The 17890-nt window shown below is 41.8% G+C and overlaps 2 protein-coding genes across 7 annotated transcripts in view; both read left to right on the top strand.

Annotated features, from left to right (window-relative positions):
* Window positions 1-267: 267 nt before the first annotated feature.
* Window positions 268-10923, top strand: SERPINB13 (serpin family B member 13). Of its 5 annotated transcripts, none has more exons than XM_032311145.1 (8): window positions 268-296; window positions 1062-1243; window positions 1741-1797; window positions 4797-4925; window positions 5314-5431; window positions 6844-6986; window positions 7188-7343; window positions 9151-10923. In XM_032311145.1, exons 2-8 carry the CDS (start codon window positions 1079-1081, stop codon window positions 9553-9555), a joined length of 1173 nt encoding a protein of 390 aa, XP_032167036.1. In that variant the 5' UTR covers window positions 268-296; window positions 1062-1078; the 3' UTR covers window positions 9556-10923. The 5 variants fall into 5 exon arrangements, with proteins under 5 accessions (XP_032167036.1, XP_032167041.1, XP_032167037.1 ...); XM_032311146.1 differs by lacking the exon at window positions 268-296 and adding an exon at window positions 876-921; XM_032311148.1 differs by lacking the exon at window positions 268-296 and adding an exon at window positions 880-940.
* A 1184-nt stretch (window positions 10924-12107) lies between these two features.
* SERPINB11 (serpin family B member 11) overlaps window positions 12108-17890 on the top strand; it is a 77319-nt gene continuing 71536 nt past the window's right edge. Inside the window, exon 1 of one of the 2 annotated variants that reach the window (XM_032311142.1) lies at window positions 12108-12148. The gene's annotated coding sequence lies outside the window, so the exon portion shown is untranslated. Of the gene's footprint in view, window positions 12149-12268; window positions 12372-17890 lie in introns of those variants that run through there. The other variant, XM_032311141.1, reaches the window with a different exon arrangement.

Below are 17890 nucleotides of genomic sequence, written 5' to 3'. Positions count from 1 at the left end.
TTTCTGAAAGCCTTTGTAAATTACTTATAACATAGCTGGTGGGGAAGAAATTATAAAGCGTGTTTTATTTATTTATTTATTTATTTTTAAAAAGATTTTATTTATTTATTTGACAGAGAGAGATCACAAGTAGGCAAAGAGGCAGGAAGAGAGATTGGGGGAAGCAGGCTCCCTGCCAAGCAGAGAACCCGATGCGGGGCTCGATCCCAGGACCCTGAGACCATGACTGGAGCCAAAAGCAGAGGCTTAACCCACTGAGCCACCCAGGCGCCCCAAAGTGTGTTTTATTTATTTTGGTAAATATTAATTGCTCTTCAAAATTATTTCTTTTTGTGTGAGATAACGAAAGTAATATGAACTCATGGTACAAGCCTGAAACAATACAGAAAAGTATAGAAGAGAAAACGCTCTCGCTCCTACTTAATAATCCACGGCAAAGAGTTTTATCTTTGTCCCTCAGGGAAAGTTCTGCCCAGAGTCAAGTTTGCATGCAGTTAGGGATTGGGGTTTCAGAGAATGAATGTAACATGCCATTCGCTGCACTAGATCTCAATCTTGAGAAATAGAAAGTATTGAGGAGCCAGTATTGGCTTTATTATTTTAAGGCTGGATTGGAGAACACTGCTTGGACCTGAGGTCGGCAGGGATTCCTAGGCCTTCCCCTGGTCTGACCATGGGCCAGCAGCTGGACAGCAAGACAGGAATAGGCAAGGCCTGGGCCTGCCCGGGGAAGATTAGCACAGGAGGAGGCAGTGGGCAGGCAGATACAGGCAGGCTCTGGGAGAGGACAAGAGAGAAGGAAACCATTTAGGCGTTAACCCTGCTGCCTGGGGAAATGAGAACAGAAACACTGTCTGCTGCCAGACTGAGTCACGTCTCCTGCTCAGAGAAGACCGAGAGAGGGGGGAGAAGCTGACTGCAGTGAGTTTTCCCTGGCAGGGTGAAAATCTCTATTTTTTGAATCACTGCAGGGAGGGGAAGAGAAGCAGGAAGGGCTCCTCTGATAGAAAGCAATTCAAATAAGTGAGATGTTCTTGTTTGGTTTTTGACTGTTGTTCCAGATCTTGCTGGAATCTTCATGGATTCGCCTGGTGCAGCATACACTCAGTTTGGGTTTAGTCTCTTCCAAAAGCTGAATAAAATACAAGATGGCAACATTTTCTTTTCCCCTGTGGGCATTTCAGCTGCCATTGGCATGCTCGTCCTGGAGGCCCAAGAAGCTGCCTTGGTCCAGTTACAGAAGGTAGGGAGGCTCTCACTGCTGTCCCACACGGGCTGGTTGCTGGGGGCAGCCAGCCAGCGTTACTTTGAAATGGGGTTGGGAAACCGAGAATGCATATGAAGACACAGAGCAATTTCAGATCTGTCAGGGAAGTCCTCCTCCTTCTCCAAATACCGCCATGCCATCTGCTCTCTGGTGCTTGAAATTCCTTTGAGTGGGGATTGATGTGGCCTTGTTCAAAGTCATTAACCTCATAATTAAATATAGAGTGTGAAGAACAGAACCTTCTGGAAGATGTTGCGTAGTCCCCACTGGGCCATAAATGACACATCAAATGTCAATACATGAATGGCCAAACCACTGTGGGAGAGATCAAGGGGCAGTTGAGACCTTTGCATGATTTTGCAAAGGAGAGAAATATGACCTGTTTACCACTGATGTTTCTTTAACATTTTACTAATTCTGTGTGAGGATTTCTCTGTTCTGACCACAACCAGACTATTTTCTGTCCCTTCCAGATGCTTTTCTTTGAAAAAGACGCAGAGGGCTCAAAAGTCAAAACTGAAGAACAAATGGTGAGGAGACAGGTGTTGCAACCTTCAGGATGGCTGCTTCGTTGATGTGGGCTCCCTGGGAAAATGTGTAGGAGAGCTAATAGTTTATACTTATTTTTAAGCAATTACAAACACTGCAGCCAAGTGGGGTTGCTGGTATTTTACAATAATACACCCTTAATATTAAGGGAGACTTTTAAAAAAAGATTTACTTATTTAGAGAGGGGGAGAGAGCACGAACTGGGGGAGAGGCAGAGGGGGAGGGAGAGGGAGAGAAAAAGCCCACGATGTGAGGCGTGATCTCAGGATTCTAAGATCGTGACCCGAGCTGAAGCCAAGGATCAGATGGTCAACCGACTGAGCCACCCACGTGCCTTGAGGAGACTTTAAAGCGCTTTGACCACTCTGATGTTAAGTGTTCATAGACTGCAAAGTCCCTATGGCAGTGTGAATGGGTTTAAGAGTTAAACAGATTTGAGTTTAAATCCTGACCCAGTGACTTAATAGCCATGCTACCTTGGGCAAGTTATTTTCTTTGAGCCTCCATGATGTGTCCAGTGGAGTATCTGGAACACACTGGTGACTCACCTGGTAATGATGGTGGTGGTAATAGGCAATGCTATTACTACATTCCATTTTTATTGTAAGCCCCTTATTGATATTTTATTTTAAAAATATATTAGCACAGGACCACTGACTTCTTAGGGTCTCTTCCAGCTCTAGGGATGTAGTATTCCTTACCTAAAGAATAATATGCTCAAATGTGGGGAAGTTCATTGGTCAGGGCTGGAATCTGGAGATGGTTAGAGGTCTCAGGAGGGGCACATCTGCCTGACAGTAGTCATAGCTCAGTCCCCGATGCTCATAAAATCATAGCTCCAATCCCCAGCAATATGAGCTGTTCATTTCACAGTCCCACATGGCCAGGTTGTCTGGTTGACTTAGTGGCATATGTGGAGAGTCAGGCTTCCTCACAAAATTTGTGCAACCAAATTGGGTCACAGAGCTGCTCCACTGTCCACTCAATCAAGAAACACAGTTGTTTTCAGAGCCTTCTCCCTCTCAAGTATAGTAGCTTGTACAGAACCTTTATGGGAATTAGAAAAACAAACACCCCATTGGATAGGTGCCCACTCCTGGCTTGGTGATGGGGCTAAGTGTTGAATTCCAACTTTGTGCAGGTCACAAACTGTATGGCTCTGCATAGCAACTCTGTCCATTTCTCAGGATTTTTCTGTGAGCCACAGAGGTACAAAAAAGAATAGAATTACTGACTGAAAGGATATTAGGACTGGGGCCTGTCTTGGAGGCCATCCACTCTAATCTCCTTTCTTAATAGATGAGAAAACAGATGAGTAGAATGGGCTGCCCAAAGATATGCCAGATGTACATTTGATTATATTACATGAATTCAGAGTATTCTGAGCTTTGCTTTTAAAAACTGAATTTCAAGATTTTAGTAGGAGATCTTGACAATTTTAAGATTTGTTGAAGAAAAACTGCTCCACTACTCACACTTCTGACACCAAATGTGGTTTTTTTTTTCCTCCTCACATTAAATAATTGTGATATTAACTGCCTGCAGTCAGAGCAGACCCCAAACATTAAGGGCTCCATTCCATGAGACTTGTCCTACTTCAGATGCCAATTGCAAGGAAGTGAGTTCCCAGATTACCCACACTTCTCTCCAACTTGGCTATAAATTGCAGGATCCCATTACCCCCTACTTAGGTTTGATAGTTTGCTATAATGGCCCACAGAACTCAGGGAAACACTAGTTTACTGTAAAGGATACAAAGGAACAGGTAGATGAAGAGTTATATAGGGTTAGGTCTCAAATTGTCCCAAGAGCAAGAGCTTCTATCCTTGCAGACTTTGGAGTTATCACCCCCCGACCCAACACATGAATGTTAAACACTGTAGTTCAGGTTTTTTTATGAAAGCTTTATCATATAGGCATGATCAATTATTAGTTCTGTCTCTAGCCCTTCTCCTTTTCCTGGAAGATGGGAGATGGACCTGAAAATTCTAAGCTTGTAATTATGGTTTGGTCTTTTCTGGTGACCAGCTCCCCCTGCACTCCCCCTTGAAGCTGTTCAGGATCCTACCAAGAGTTGTTTTATTAGAACAAAAGATGCTCCTATACGAGGAAATTCCAAGGGATTTAGAAGTTCTGTGTCAGGAACTGGGATCAAAGAGCAAATATTAAAAACAAAAGATGCTCCAGGTACCCCTATCGCTCAGCAAATTACAAGGCTTAAAAATTCTGTTAGGAATTGGAGAAAGAGACCAAATATACATTTTTTAATGTAACAGATGTAAAATATTTTGTTAATTTTTATATATTATTTTTGTTGAAATAATATATAATACTTATATATTATATTAATATATAATTATGTATTATAGTTAAATTGAAAGGATGTTTAGATAGATTTGGTTGGAAAAAAATATAATATTAAATTTGATTCCATCTGTTTCTTTTTACTTTTAAGAATGTAGTTATGGAAAATCTAAGATTATATATGTGGTTCACATTTGTGCCTTGCATTGTTATTTCTATGGGACAGCAATCGTCTACAGTATATACCTGGAAGGTAGGGTTTATGTGTGTTTGACTTCATTAAATATTAACAAATTGTTTTCCAGTGGAATTATACCAATATCTATTCCACTTAGCCGTGTGCATTGGCCAATCTCATACAATCGTAGAGAGAGTGGGACCTGACCCCACTGGCTTTGAAATCCCCAGCATTGATATTCATGTACAGTTGACCCTTGAATAACATGGGGTTGAATGGCACAGGTCCACTTAGATGAGAATTTCCTTTGGATAAATGTAACACAGTACTATAAATGTATTTTCTCTTCCTTAGGATTTCCTTAATAACATTTTCTTTTCTTAAGCTTACTTTATTTTAAGAACACAGCACATTATACATATATATGTATACATATACATATGTAAATATATGTATATACATATACATATATTTATTTTGATTTTGAAGATTGACGAGATTGACAAGACAGAAGAAATACATCACCAATTCCAAGAGTTTCTGGATGAGATAGGCAAACCCACTAGTGATTTTGAACTAAAAATAACCAACAAGCTATTTGGAGAAAAGACATACCTCTTCCTTCAAGTAAGTTTTGCTGTGTCCACCACATCTGTGAGTGGTATTCATGAAGGGCCAATGGCCCTTCTGTGACTGTGGGTCCTGAAGACATATTGCCTCAGCTGATGGCCTGGTTTAGCCCATATCACCGAGTGTGTTCCCCTGCCTGTTCTCCAGACATCCATACCGTTTGGGAGTTTCTTTTTAATTCTGGCAGTCTAATTCTGAGTTTTGCCTTAACCCTATTGCACCTGCAAAAAACATGTATGGAAGTACTCAAAGTGATTTGCCTGGGCCCCAAATTCCCTGCTAACAATATTAGTTATCTTAATGTAGAAACACATTTATTTAGATATGTAAGAAATATATAGATTGAATTTTCGACCTTTGTATTCTTTCTCTGTTCCTCCTGAAGAAATACTTAGATTACGTGGAAAAATATTACCATGCCTCTCTGGAACCTGTTGATTTTGTAAATGCAGCGGATGAAACTCGAAAGAAGATTAACTCCTGGGTTGAAAGCCAAACAAATGGTAGAGTATGGATCAGTCACTGAACATAAAACACTTCTTGAGTATCTGCACTGAGAGAAGACCTGAGCTTGACACTGCATGTGGGGCCAGGCTGTACAAGATTTGGGGAGGTGAAGACTTGAGATAAATTTTTCAGAGTTAGAAGGGCAGCACTGGGCACGAATGGGAGAAGACCCTACAGATGGTGGAATGGTCTCAGCAAATGGGAGGTTGCTGAGGGGCACCAGAGAGGCACCAAAGAAAGCCAACTTCTTGGAAACACATAGTGGAGAATGATTTGCATGAGGTTGTGGATCATGGTATCTTTGGGGCTCCTGAAACTGGACTCCTGTCTCTGTTGGGTTCACTTCTTTTCCTTTATATTTGATCCTTCCTTTCTGAATCTGGGTCCATAATTGGAAATGTCACAGGGTTTATCCTTTTTCTTTGTCAAGTGAGAAACTTTCAGTCTCTTCCCATCAAGACTTGCCTTTTACTACCTGTAGCTGGGGCTGCCCAGGCTTCATCTCCACTTGAGCGTTAAGCAGTGGTGATAAAAACTTTCAGCCTCATCCACAACAGAGAGCTTGACAGAGCCTTCACTTCTTCCTCCCTCTTTATCCCCTAGCATGAGGTAAATGCTCAAGAAATACCAGATGGGACTATTAATACGGAAATAGACCTTAGGGAGCAAGAGCTGATACTTTAGTGTTAGAGTTTCAGAATACATTTTTTTAAAATTCCAGTTATTAGGAAGACATTATTATTTTGCAGTCCATTTTTTTGGGTCTTTATACTTAGTCCAAAAAATGAAATAAAATTTGAAAGAGCAGGAAAAAAGAGGGCCTGTCAAATGGTTGATTGAAGGCAGTATTTAGTGTGGAATAGACTAATCCCAGGGATAAAAACATTAGCACCTTTTCCAGTAATAGAATAAATCTCTAAGTTTTGGGTGGTAACTATATCAAATGGGTAAAAATAATAACAGGTAACACTTACTAAATTCTTCTTAAGAGCCAGATAACTGTAAGTGCTTTACACATATTAAGTCATTTATTCCTTGCAAAAACTCTATGAGGCAGGTTTTATTCCTGTTTTACAGATTTGGAAACTGAGGCACAGCGAGCTTAAATAACTTGTCTGAGATTCCTCAACCTGTAAGAGGCAAAACTGGATGCTAACAGAGGCAATCTGATCCCAGAGCTTGAACTCTTAAACATCACACCTCAATTTATCCAATGGGATAAATAGGAGATGGGCAAAGTGAGAACCTCCCTACGATTCTGCCAGCAAACCTGTTGTCGGCAAGGCCTTCAGGTGCTGACCTGGCTGAGTTTTTAATGATGAGTCAAGTCCATCTGCATCATATCTGCCATGCATAGCACTTGTGATTTTGAAGATGGGCCAATTTTTTTGTTGTTGTTCGTTTGCAGAAAAAATCAAGGACCTGTTTCCAGATGGTTCTCTAAACAGCTTCACCAAGCTGGTGCTGGTGAACATAGTTTATTTTAAAGGGCAATGGGACAGGGAGTTTAAGAAAGAAAATACCAAGGAGGAGGAATTTTGGCTGAATAAGGTATGGTCCTTTATTAATTTATTGTGTTTATACATGGAATATAAAATCTAAAGTCATATTTGAGCAAATGTGGTAGATGGCAAAGGCGACTCTGAGGCTCTGATCTTTAGCATTGTTTTCTGTTGAGCTAATTATTTTGCTAAGCTAACTTGGTCATCTTATGCCTCTTTTGACATGGCATGCTCTGCTACTTTGTTGCAGAGTACAAGCAAATCTGTGCCAATGATGACACAGTGCCATTCTTTTAGCTTCAATTTCCTGGAAGACTTACAAGCCCAAATTCTGGGGATTCCATATAAAAACAACGACTTAAGCATGTTTGTGTTGCTGCCCAATGACATCGATGGTCTGGATAAGGTAAAAACCTTGTGTCTTCCCAATCTTACTTTCATTTCCTGAAGCTTTGAATCCCAAAGCTAGTTTCTAGGTAAGCCTGGAAACAGGACTTCTGATAGGGAGCTGGCATCTGGCAGTGCCAAGCAGAAAATATCTCTATAGATGGATGTCTAAAAGAAGCATTAGATGGTATCAGGTTTACTGGAAACAACCAGAGTTAAAATACTTGGGGATGAGCTAAAATGAACAGTTAAGGTCATATGGGAATTCTAAAGATCAGCCACCTTTCTGAGAAATGGTTGATCTCTATGCACCTTTTTCCTAGAAAAATTGCTTTTGCACATACAGCAAAGTTTGCATCCTGTTCAGCAGGCTATTAGACCTCCTGAATTTCTGTCTTGGGCCATTAATTTCTTTTTAAAGATTTTAATTTTGGGGGGGTCAGTATTAGGTTTACAGCAAAGTTGAGAGAAAGGTACAGAGATTTCCCACATATCCCCTGGCCCTACACATACATAGCTTCCCTCATCATCAACATCACTTATCAGAATGGTAATTGTTTTTAACCAAAGATGAACCTACATCAGCACATAATCATCATCCCAAATCCATAAGACCTTTAATCTTGAACCTCTTGATTTAGTTTTTTGATTTAAACTTAGACTAAGATATCACTTAGAATGGGTCCAGTACATGGAAGTACTCAATAAATGATAGACACTCTATTATTATACTAGATGTTGTTCTGCTGCTGTGAAACATCTCTAGTAGCATTATACGTTGGAAAAATTTGGGACAGCAAAATGGCAATTTATATGAAAGCTTTAAGAGTATTTATACTCTGACCCCCAAAATCCCAGTTGTGAGGATTGCCTTAGAGAAATAATTTGAAAGAAAAAAACTGCCTTCCTCACTGAAATCAGTAATTTCTGCCTTAAATACAGTAGGATACCTAGTTTGAAATTTATCATCATCATCATTATCATCATTATTTTGGGATCTACAGTATCTATCAGCATCAATCATGCTGGATACATACTAGAAGACTGTAAAGTGAATGGATGAATATTTGGCAAAATTTATGAGCTTGATGGACTTATTATCCACCCGTTTGAAGATATTCAGGAGAGATACAGGCTTGTGAAAAGTTTACATTTAAACAAATAACATGGACATTCAAAGAGATTGCAACTATGTAAAAAATATATATAATATATAAATTATTTTAATTATAACATTTTACTTATATATAATTCATATAAATATACAACTTAATATAAAAAACTGTATATCATATATTCAAAGAAGACTACAGGGGAACAGTAAAAAATGAAATAATATATAGTAGATTGATAGAATAAGAACTCATTTCTCATCTTTAAAAATTCATTTAATACTATTGAGTTCTCACATATACGCAGATTATTTATTTATTTATTTTTAAAAGATTTTATTTATTTATTTGTGAGAGAGAGAGAGAGAGTGAGCACAGGCAGACAAAGTGTCAGGCAGAGACAGAGAGAGAAGCAGGCTCCCTGGTGAGCAAGGAGCCCGATGCGGGACTCGATCCTAGGACGCTGGGATCATGACCTGAGTTGAAGGCAGCCGCTTAACCAACCGAGCCACCCAGGTGTCCCTCACATATACACAGATAATTTAAATAAAGAAGTATAAGACAAGTGCCTGCTATATAAAGACGAGAGTCTAGTGAAATAAAATTTCTATTTTTATTTATTAAAATTAGTAATTTCTGATACAAATCAGTGTTGCAGTGTTTCAACTTTGTATTGATAACGTATCACTTTCCCCTCCCCTTTTTTCTTAATAGATTATAGATCAAATAACTCCAGAAAAATTAATAGAGTGGACAAGCCCTGGGCATATGAAAGAAAGGAATGTGATATTGCACTTGCCCCGGTTTGAAGTGGAGGATGGTTATGATCTGGAGGCCGTCTTGTCAGCCATGGGAATGGGGGAAGCCTTCAGCGTGTGCAGAGCTGACTATCCTGGGATGTCCTCGCACTCCAGGCTGCACGCACAGAAGTTCCTGCACAGGTCCTTCGTGGTGGTAACCGAGGAAGGCACGGAGTCTTCGGCAGCCACCAGTGTGGGCTTTGCTCTCACCTCAGCGCCAGGTTGTGAACATTTTCATTGCAATCACCCTTTCCTGTTCTTCATCAAGCACCAGGAATCCAACAGCATCCTCTTCTTTGGTAGATTTTCTTCTCCTTAGGATAGTCATTGCTTTGGCAGAAAACGAGTGGTGGGGTATAATTGAGACTATGGAAATAGCCCAGCCTTCAAAAATAAATTGTTTTACTTGCTTGCATTCCAATCTTACCATCAAAATCAGTGATTTAATGACTGTAATAGGGTGCGTTGTGTTTATAATTGTCCTTAAAAGTAAAATGTCTTTCTGTTTGTGCTGTGTATCAAGTGAGTTAAATCAAGGCTCATTAGTAATTTCCGGTTGATTTCTTCTGAAAGTAAATCAACCTCTTGTAGTTTCGTGCACGGATGGTGAGACACAGACTCTTCAGTAAAGACTATGGACTAATGTTTCTGGGAGTCGCTCTGGTTCTAATTGTGTGACATAATATACAAATAAAACAATAATTTACTCAATTCATGTGTTACTCTCTTCTTTCTCAGCAAATAATGTGGCCAACTGCACAGAATTTAGAAGCACATTAGCAAAACATAAAGCTTAAAGCCAGAACAAAATAAAACAGTGTATCAGACAAAGAGGATTCCCATATTTTTACCCTCTCTTCTATGGAGAGTAACTTATCTGTTGTCAGTTGTGGAAGCATTTTGATATTGTGAAACAAATGTGATTTTGAGAAGATAAATATTATAGGTGATCACTATTTGTACCTGTCACTTTTTTTAAAAAATATTTCTTTTCAGCATAACAGTATTCATTGTTTTTGCACCACACCCAGTGCACCACGTAATCCGTGCCTTTCTAGAGTTTCATTCAAATGGACTCATATAGTATGTCCTCTTTCGTGCCTGGCTTCTTTGGTTCAGCACTGTGTTTTTGAGATTCATCAATGTTGCTGAGATACTGGTAGTTTGTTGCCTTTTATGGACAGAGAGTATTCCATTTTATGGATAAACCACATTTTGTTTATCCATTTACCCAATGATGAGCTTTTGTGTTGCTTCCAGTGTTCGGCCATATGCATAATGCTACTAAGCAAATGTGTGTGTGTAAATCTTTATACAGACATATGTTTTCAGTTCTTTTCATTTAGACATGTAGGAGTGAAATTGCTGGGCCATATGAGAAGTGTATATTTAAGTTCCTAAGAAACTGCCAAAATGTCCTTCATGTTTCACTCCCACCAGCAACATATGAGCATTTCGGTTGTTCTGCATCCTCACCAAGGGTCGGTGTGGTCAGTCTTCATTACAGACGTTCTAGAGGTGTGTTGGTATTATCTCATTGTGGTTTTAATTTATGCATTTCCCTTATGACTAATGATGACAGGCATGTTTTCATGTGCATATTGGCCATGGGGATATCTTCTTTTGCAGTGTCTGTCCAAACTTTTGCTCATTTTTATTATTTTACAGTTATGGATTTCTAATTGCTTTTAATATATTCTGAATAAAAATTCCATGTCAAATATACGGAATGCTTTTCTTTCTTCCTTGTCCTCCTTCCCCCAGGATCCAGTTCATTCTGTCTTAGGGAGATGGTCCTGAGAGTGGTGGGTGCCATCCTGTGCTAGAGGAGGGAGGGTCTGAGGGCCAGGTGAGGCTCATGGTGGGATGAGGGGGCTAGGGCACCAAGCCCCTGGAATGCCCTGAGGCTAGGCAGAGGCCTGGAGGTAGCTGTAACAGGCTGTGACAGGTGCCTCTGCTGCCCAGAGTAGAAGGCATGGGGCTGGGAGTGGGTCATAGACCCAAGCCACACGGGTACCCCAAGAAGCAAGGCATAGGGTCGTGTGACACAGAACGTGACACTGAGGCACACAGCTCATGAGGCACAGGCCAGAGGGAGGCCTACCCCTGGCCATACACCTGGACAGAATGGTGGTGTCAGACCACAGGGGACACATGGTACCACAGGACTCGATGGCCACAGGTGACTGACCCAGACCGCACAGTGCAAGGGATAGGGAGAGGGGGCCGTTTGGTGGGACTGGTCTGCAATCATAAGAAGACAGCAGGGGCTGGGCTAGAGGCACCAGTGCCCCCCCCCCCCCCACCGCCCCCGGCAGAGACCCTCTGGGGCTCAGTCAGCCCTCCACACTTGCCTGAGTTCCACCTCATCACAGATGACCAACAGGACGGCCACGTCCCTGTGGTCCCAGCCCAGGCCCAAGCGGGGGTCACTACCCTTGGAGAATGCCTCAAGCTCTTCCTCCCTCACAGTGCGCAGGCGCCGCCCCATACCTCCAAGCTTCCATGCCCCGCATCCGGTCCCGAGCATCCCGGGGTATGTTCACGCGAGATCTGGGAGCAGCGCGGGAGCCTCGCACGGGTCAGGGCCTCGTGGAGTTTTCTCTTATGTCCCCGCTGCGCTGGGACGTGGTGACTTGTCCCCTTCCACCCTTTTCCCCACAGAATCTCCATGACCCCACGAAAGAATCCTCTGGATTTGGGGTTGGAGGAACCTCTGGTAGTGAGTGGACCTCACTGTGATCTCCAGGAGGCGCAGGACCACCTCAGCCTCGGCCCCAGAGCTGCTGGCAGTGCTGTTGCCAGGGCGCCAGCGAGTGGCTGCCGAGGGATGGAGCATTGCGACCTGATGGCCACTTTGGGATGGAGCCACGGGACCCGAACTGTTGGCACGTGCAGTCCCGGAAGCCCAGGTACACCAGTGCAAGCGGCCCGCGTAGCTGCAGCTGCCTCTGCGCGTGCTCGGGGTGGGGAAGGGGTGCAGGATGCGATGCCGCCTCCAGGCTTCCTGTGGGGACAGGGCATGGGGCCTCCTGGCTGCCCTGCCCGCTGCCAGCCACCTTGTCCTGGCCAGGCACGGAGGGGCGGGGCGAGAGGAGAGACCAGCGCCCCCACAATGGGATGGGTTACGTTTTGGTGAATTCCAGTTCACTACTTTTTCATCTTTTTCGTTAAGGGCTTCTTAGTGTCTCCCCCTTCCTCACTTTGGTTTTACTTAAGAAATCTTTGCCTATTTCAAATTTGCTGAGACTACTTGTGTTTTTTTCTAGAACTTTTATGGTATTAGCTTTTACATTTAGACATGTGATTTATTTTGACTAAGTCTTTGTCAAATAAGGGTTAAGGCACTTTTTTTTTTCTTTAAATGTGGATATTCAGTTGTTCCAGCATCATTTCTTGGAAAGGCTATCCTTACCCCAATAATTAGTTATCTTGGAAACTGTGTGACATATCCATGTGTGGGTCTGTTTCTAGGTCCTCTGTTCTTCCAGTAATCTATATATCCATTATATGCCAATACCTCCCCATCCCTGATAACGGTCTTGTCCTGAGGTTTAATTTGTCTGATATTAATAATATAACAACTCGGGCTTTCCTGTGACTAATGCTGGCGAGGTATTTTTTTTTTTCCACCCTTTCATTTATCCTAGATGTGTCCTTATAGTTTAAGTTTTTTTCCCCCCCAGTAGACATCATATAATGGGGTGTTGTGATTATCTTATGGAGGTAAAATGGACCTTTCTCCAAAAAAATTGAGACTGATAATACTAGGCCCACACCAAGATTTATTACTCCAATAAAGAGACTTTCTGGGGAGAGGGTGGTATGGTCCCAGGCTTCAGTACCAGGAGGGCTTTTCTTGTGGTTAGGAGTTGGCCCTGGATGAGAGTCCCTGCACATCAGGGCTTGCTTTGTTTACACTTCTTGCGGGTGCCAAGGGAGGGAGCTCAAGCGCTTTCTCACCAGCTAACAGCAGCTGTGGGGTCAGAGGGAGAGAGCCCTAGGCCTTGAATGCTGTCAGCAGTCCAATACCAGAAGTGGAGCTGGGCTCTTTCTTACGTTGGGTCTTGCTCTTTTATATAGTCTGACAATTTCTGTCCTTTAAACAGAATATTTAGATCATTAGTGTTTGCTATAACTATCATTGCATTTGGGTTTAAATCTACTATATTGCCATTTGTTTTCTGCTTGTTTTACTTGTTTGTTGTTTCCGTTTACTGACTGAGAGTATTTAGTATTACGCCTTATCTCCAATATTGGCTTACCGGTGGTTGCTTTAGAGTCTATACTATGCATATTTAAGCCTTCACTGACTGTCTTCAGGAAATGCCGTATACATAATTGTTAATGTGACAGCTTCAAGAGAGAGTACTTCCATTTTATCCTCTCATCTCTTTTGCTATTGTATGGACAGATTTTATTTCTCGGTTTCTTATAACTTAAAATCCTTTTTTTATCCTTTTTTTTAAATCCTTTTTTTTTTTTTTAAAAGATTTATTTCAGAGAGAGAGAGAGAGAGAGTGTGTGCACATAAGCAAGAGGGGCAGAGGGAAAGGAAGAGAGAGAATCTCAAGTGGACTCCCTGTAAGGCATGGAGCCTGTGGCAGGACTCAGTCTCAGGACCATGAGATCAGGACTTGAGACGAAACCCAAGAGTCAGTTGGAAGCTTATCCGACTGTACCACCTAGGTGCCCCTATTTTTCTGTTTCTTATAAACCCAGCAATAGATTGCTATTGTTTTTTGCTTTAAGCAGTCAATTATCTTTTAAAAATGAGTAAAACAGAACCTCCTTTCTTTGAAGTTATAATTATCACACACATTTCTTTTTTTTAAATTTTTAATTTTTTAAATTAACATACAATGTATTATTAGTCCCAGAGGTACAGGTTTGTGAATCTCCAGGTTTACACACTTCACAGCACTCACCATAGCACATACCTTCCTCAATGTCCATAACCCCACCACCCTCTCCCTACCCGCCTCCCCCCAGGCAACCCTGAGTTTGTTTTGTGAGATTAAGAGTCTCTTATGATTTGTCTCCCTCCCGATCCCATCTTGTTTCAGTTATTCTTTTCCTATCCCCCAAACCCCCACATTGCATCTCTACTTCCTCATATCAGGGAGATCATATGATAGTTGTCTTTTTCCACTTGATTTATTTCGCTAAGCATAATACCCTCTAGTTCCATCCACTTCATTGCAAATGGCAAGATTTCATTTCTTTTGATGGCTGCATAGTATTCCATATTGTGTGTGTGTGTGTGTGTGTGTGTGTATCTCACATCTTCTTTGTCCATTCATCTGTTGACGGACATCCAGGCACTTTCCATAGTTTGGCTATTGTGGACATTGCTGCTATAAACATTTGGGTGTACGTGTACCTTCGGATCACTACATTTGTATCTTTAGGGTAAATACCCAGTAGTGCGATTGCTGAGTTGTAGGGTAGCTCTATTTTCAACACTTTGAGGAACCTCCATGCTATTTTCCAGAGTGGTTGCACCAGCTTGCATTCCCACCAGCAGTGTAGGAGGGCTCCCCTTTCTCCGCATCCTCGCCAGCATCTGTTATCACACACATTTCTTTTACTGTCCTGTGGCAGGGTTCTGGTGGAATGAAGCATACTCTTAATAATTGTGGAAAGTGTTGGGGAAATACAATTAAAAATAAAGTCTTCTTTCAACCCAGAAATTCTCTTGACAGAGGTAATAGAAAAAGAAGACACTTTTGTTATTGAATAAGCATTAAACCAGGATGTGATGCATATCACAGGCAATTTGCTAAGAGACTGCGAAAGCAGAAGGGAATCACATCCCGTTACATATCCAAGCAGATGTAAGGTATAACGACGGATTCCGAAACAAGAAACACTAGTCCTCATGGAAGGGGACTTCAGCCCCATTTGTCACACATAGTTCATTCTAGATTCATCTGGGAATTGGGGAGACCATCTGTGTTAGCTAATTGGCTTTATTCAGAGGAAAACCAAACTTGTCCTATCTTTAAGATGGGAGGTAGTTTTTGAAACCCGGCCTCTGACTTAGTGCCTGTCCTTCTACAGAATCTGGGAGATGGTGCTGGAGCCCATGAAGTGTACGTTTCAGAGATGCTTCCCAGGTCCTCGAGAAAAGGCATTCCTCAAGCAATGAAGTTAACGAGGCTTAATTAGTTTTCAAAAGGATATGAAGTCATTTCAAAGAGGAGAAAGTACTAGAATTCCAAATTTTCTTAGAGTAAATGTTGTGAGAAAAAGGAAAGGAGAGGAATCTCTTACTGTCAACAGGAAGAATTAAGCCTCTTGTTTTTAATTTGTATTTGTCCTTGGAGTTGTTGCATTGACTTTGTGTTTTTTCACTTTATATTAGAGCAATTAGCCACAATCTGATTGTCACAACTGTCTCTTAAAATTTTCTGTAAAACAATGTGGTTATTAATATACTTTCAATTCTCTTTTTCTTTGCACTCATCACACTGTTTTCTTTATTATTGTGCTTATTATCTTGAACTGGTATTACCAGATGTTTGGAAATAGTATCCACCAAACTCGTTTATTAGAATTACAGAGCATAGAAAATAGCCAATCTTTGGAGACTGTAGGATAATTGCAGAGTATACTGCTCTATTTAATACGAGTCATGTCTTACTCTAGCAGCAGGTATTTATTTTGTACTTGGTTCCTGTCTGATAAATATGTATATTAAAGCAAATTATGATACTGCTCTAAAGCTATACTAAAATCATACTAGATCCTTTAACATATTAATCATAGTTATTGTAAAATTCCTCTATGATCGTTCCTACATCTGCATTATGTCTGAGTCTGGTTCTGTTGATTGCGTTGTTTCTGAACAGTGTGCTATTTTCTCCTTTGTGAGTGTTTTGTAGGTATGCATGTCTCATAAATTTTTATTAAATACCAAACTTTGTGTGTAGTACAGTAGAGACTGAGGGAAATAGCATTTATGTCTGGAAATAGGCATGCCTCTTCTGCTATGCAGTTAGTGTGAAATATGGAGTCTTTCTAGGCAAGATTTGAACTGAGCTCGGATGTAGTTGCTGTGATTGTCTTCAGTGCAGTCACGGCTTAAATTCCTGTAGGGTTGTCTTGTGTTTAGTTTGGAGGCGCGATTGCTGGAAAGTTTTTTCCGTGTTTTTGCTCCATCCTCGGCTTCCAGTGTTCCTATGCATCTTGACCTCAGAGAGGGTCTTTCCGCTTGCTTGGTGCCAGCAAGCCTGGGTTGAGAAGGGTGGTTTTTTCTCTCCAGAGACCGGAGGCCTCTCATAGTCCCCATATAGAAGAGGGTTTTTTCCCTTTTCCCTTATGGAGTCCACTGCTGCTACTGGAGTGATGGGGTTTGCTGCCTTGTCTCAGTGGCTAGTGCCTTTTGGTTCTAGAAGAAACAGGTGTGGCTTTTTGCCTGTTCTGCTTGTGGCAGCCATGTTCTTCCTGCAGACCCCCACCACTGAGGATGCCCTGCCCTGTCTTTCTCTGGAAGCCCCAGCGAACCTCTGCCATGAAGACCGAGCGAGTATGAACTCCCCTTTCGTCTCTGGCTCCCAGGGTTTGAGCCCTTGTGCTGTTCACACTTGACCTTTAGTACTTGTCTGAACATCGCTTGTCCTCCTCTGAGTTGTGCCCCAGGCAAGTCAGCGCTGTGTCTGTCTGTCTCTTCTTGGATGTGTTTGTCTTTCCTTAGATTTCAGGCTGGGTGATTCCCTTGCAACTATAGTTCTCTGATGAGTTCAGGAATTTCTTCCTTGTCCAGATTTTCCTGCTAGAGTGGACCAGCACTCTCTCTGGCTTTCTTTTGTCACAGTGGAAGCTGGAGGTGTGCCATTCCTTGAGATACCCGTCTCCTCCGTGCTCCTGAGCCAGGCCCAGGAAGTTTCCTGCCGACCCTGCGTGCTTTCCAGAGAAGGCATGCTGTTCTCTATATTCAGAGTGAGGCTCTTTCCTGGGGGGAGTGTGCTGCTGCTAAGCCTGGGCATTGCTCTTCTTGTTGTTCTCACTTCCTCCAGGGCTTCCTGTGACCTAGCTGCTTTCCTCCTCTGCAGCCGTTACAGGAATTGTGAGGCCGCGAGTTGTACCTGCCCCTAACTACTGAAAAGGGAATTTACAGATGTTTCTATTCCTTCCTTCCTTCTTGCGTTCCTTCCCCTCTCTCCTTCCCTCCCTTCCTTCCTTATAATTCGCACAGGAGAAGTGGGAGTAAGATCCCGATATACTGGTATATACTGGATACTGATTTCCTTTTCTGTTGGAAATCCCATTTTAATTTTTTCTGTTCTTTCATTGACAAGATGAGTATCTCATCTACAGCTTGATCTGTGAACTTAAGCAACAGGAAGGAGTTCTCAGGGATAGCTAGATAAAATTTATGGTGTGATTTCCTTTATAAATCAATATAGTGATATCCCGGGTTTTGAAATAAGTAAATCAGACAGTTCTGGGTTTGGGTCATGTGAAATTCTTCTCCAGGAAGCATTTTTTGTTTCTCCCAAACTATTCTACCCAATCCAGTCCTCCCAGAGTACTTGGTGAAACTCTTTTATACTACCAGCTGAATTGTATTATTTTGATATCAATATATTGTATATATATTGATTTTTTTCTGTATATACGAATCTCCACTGCTAACTGTAGTCACGTTT

This window comes from Mustela erminea, chromosome 13 (genome assembly GCF_009829155.1).
Source record: "Mustela erminea isolate mMusErm1 chromosome 13, mMusErm1.Pri, whole genome shotgun sequence".
NCBI classification, from domain to species: Eukaryota; Metazoa; Chordata; class Mammalia; order Carnivora; family Mustelidae; genus Mustela; species Mustela erminea.
The sequence above is the reverse complement of the archived record's forward strand: the minus strand, read 5'-3'. Positions and strand labels throughout refer to the sequence as shown.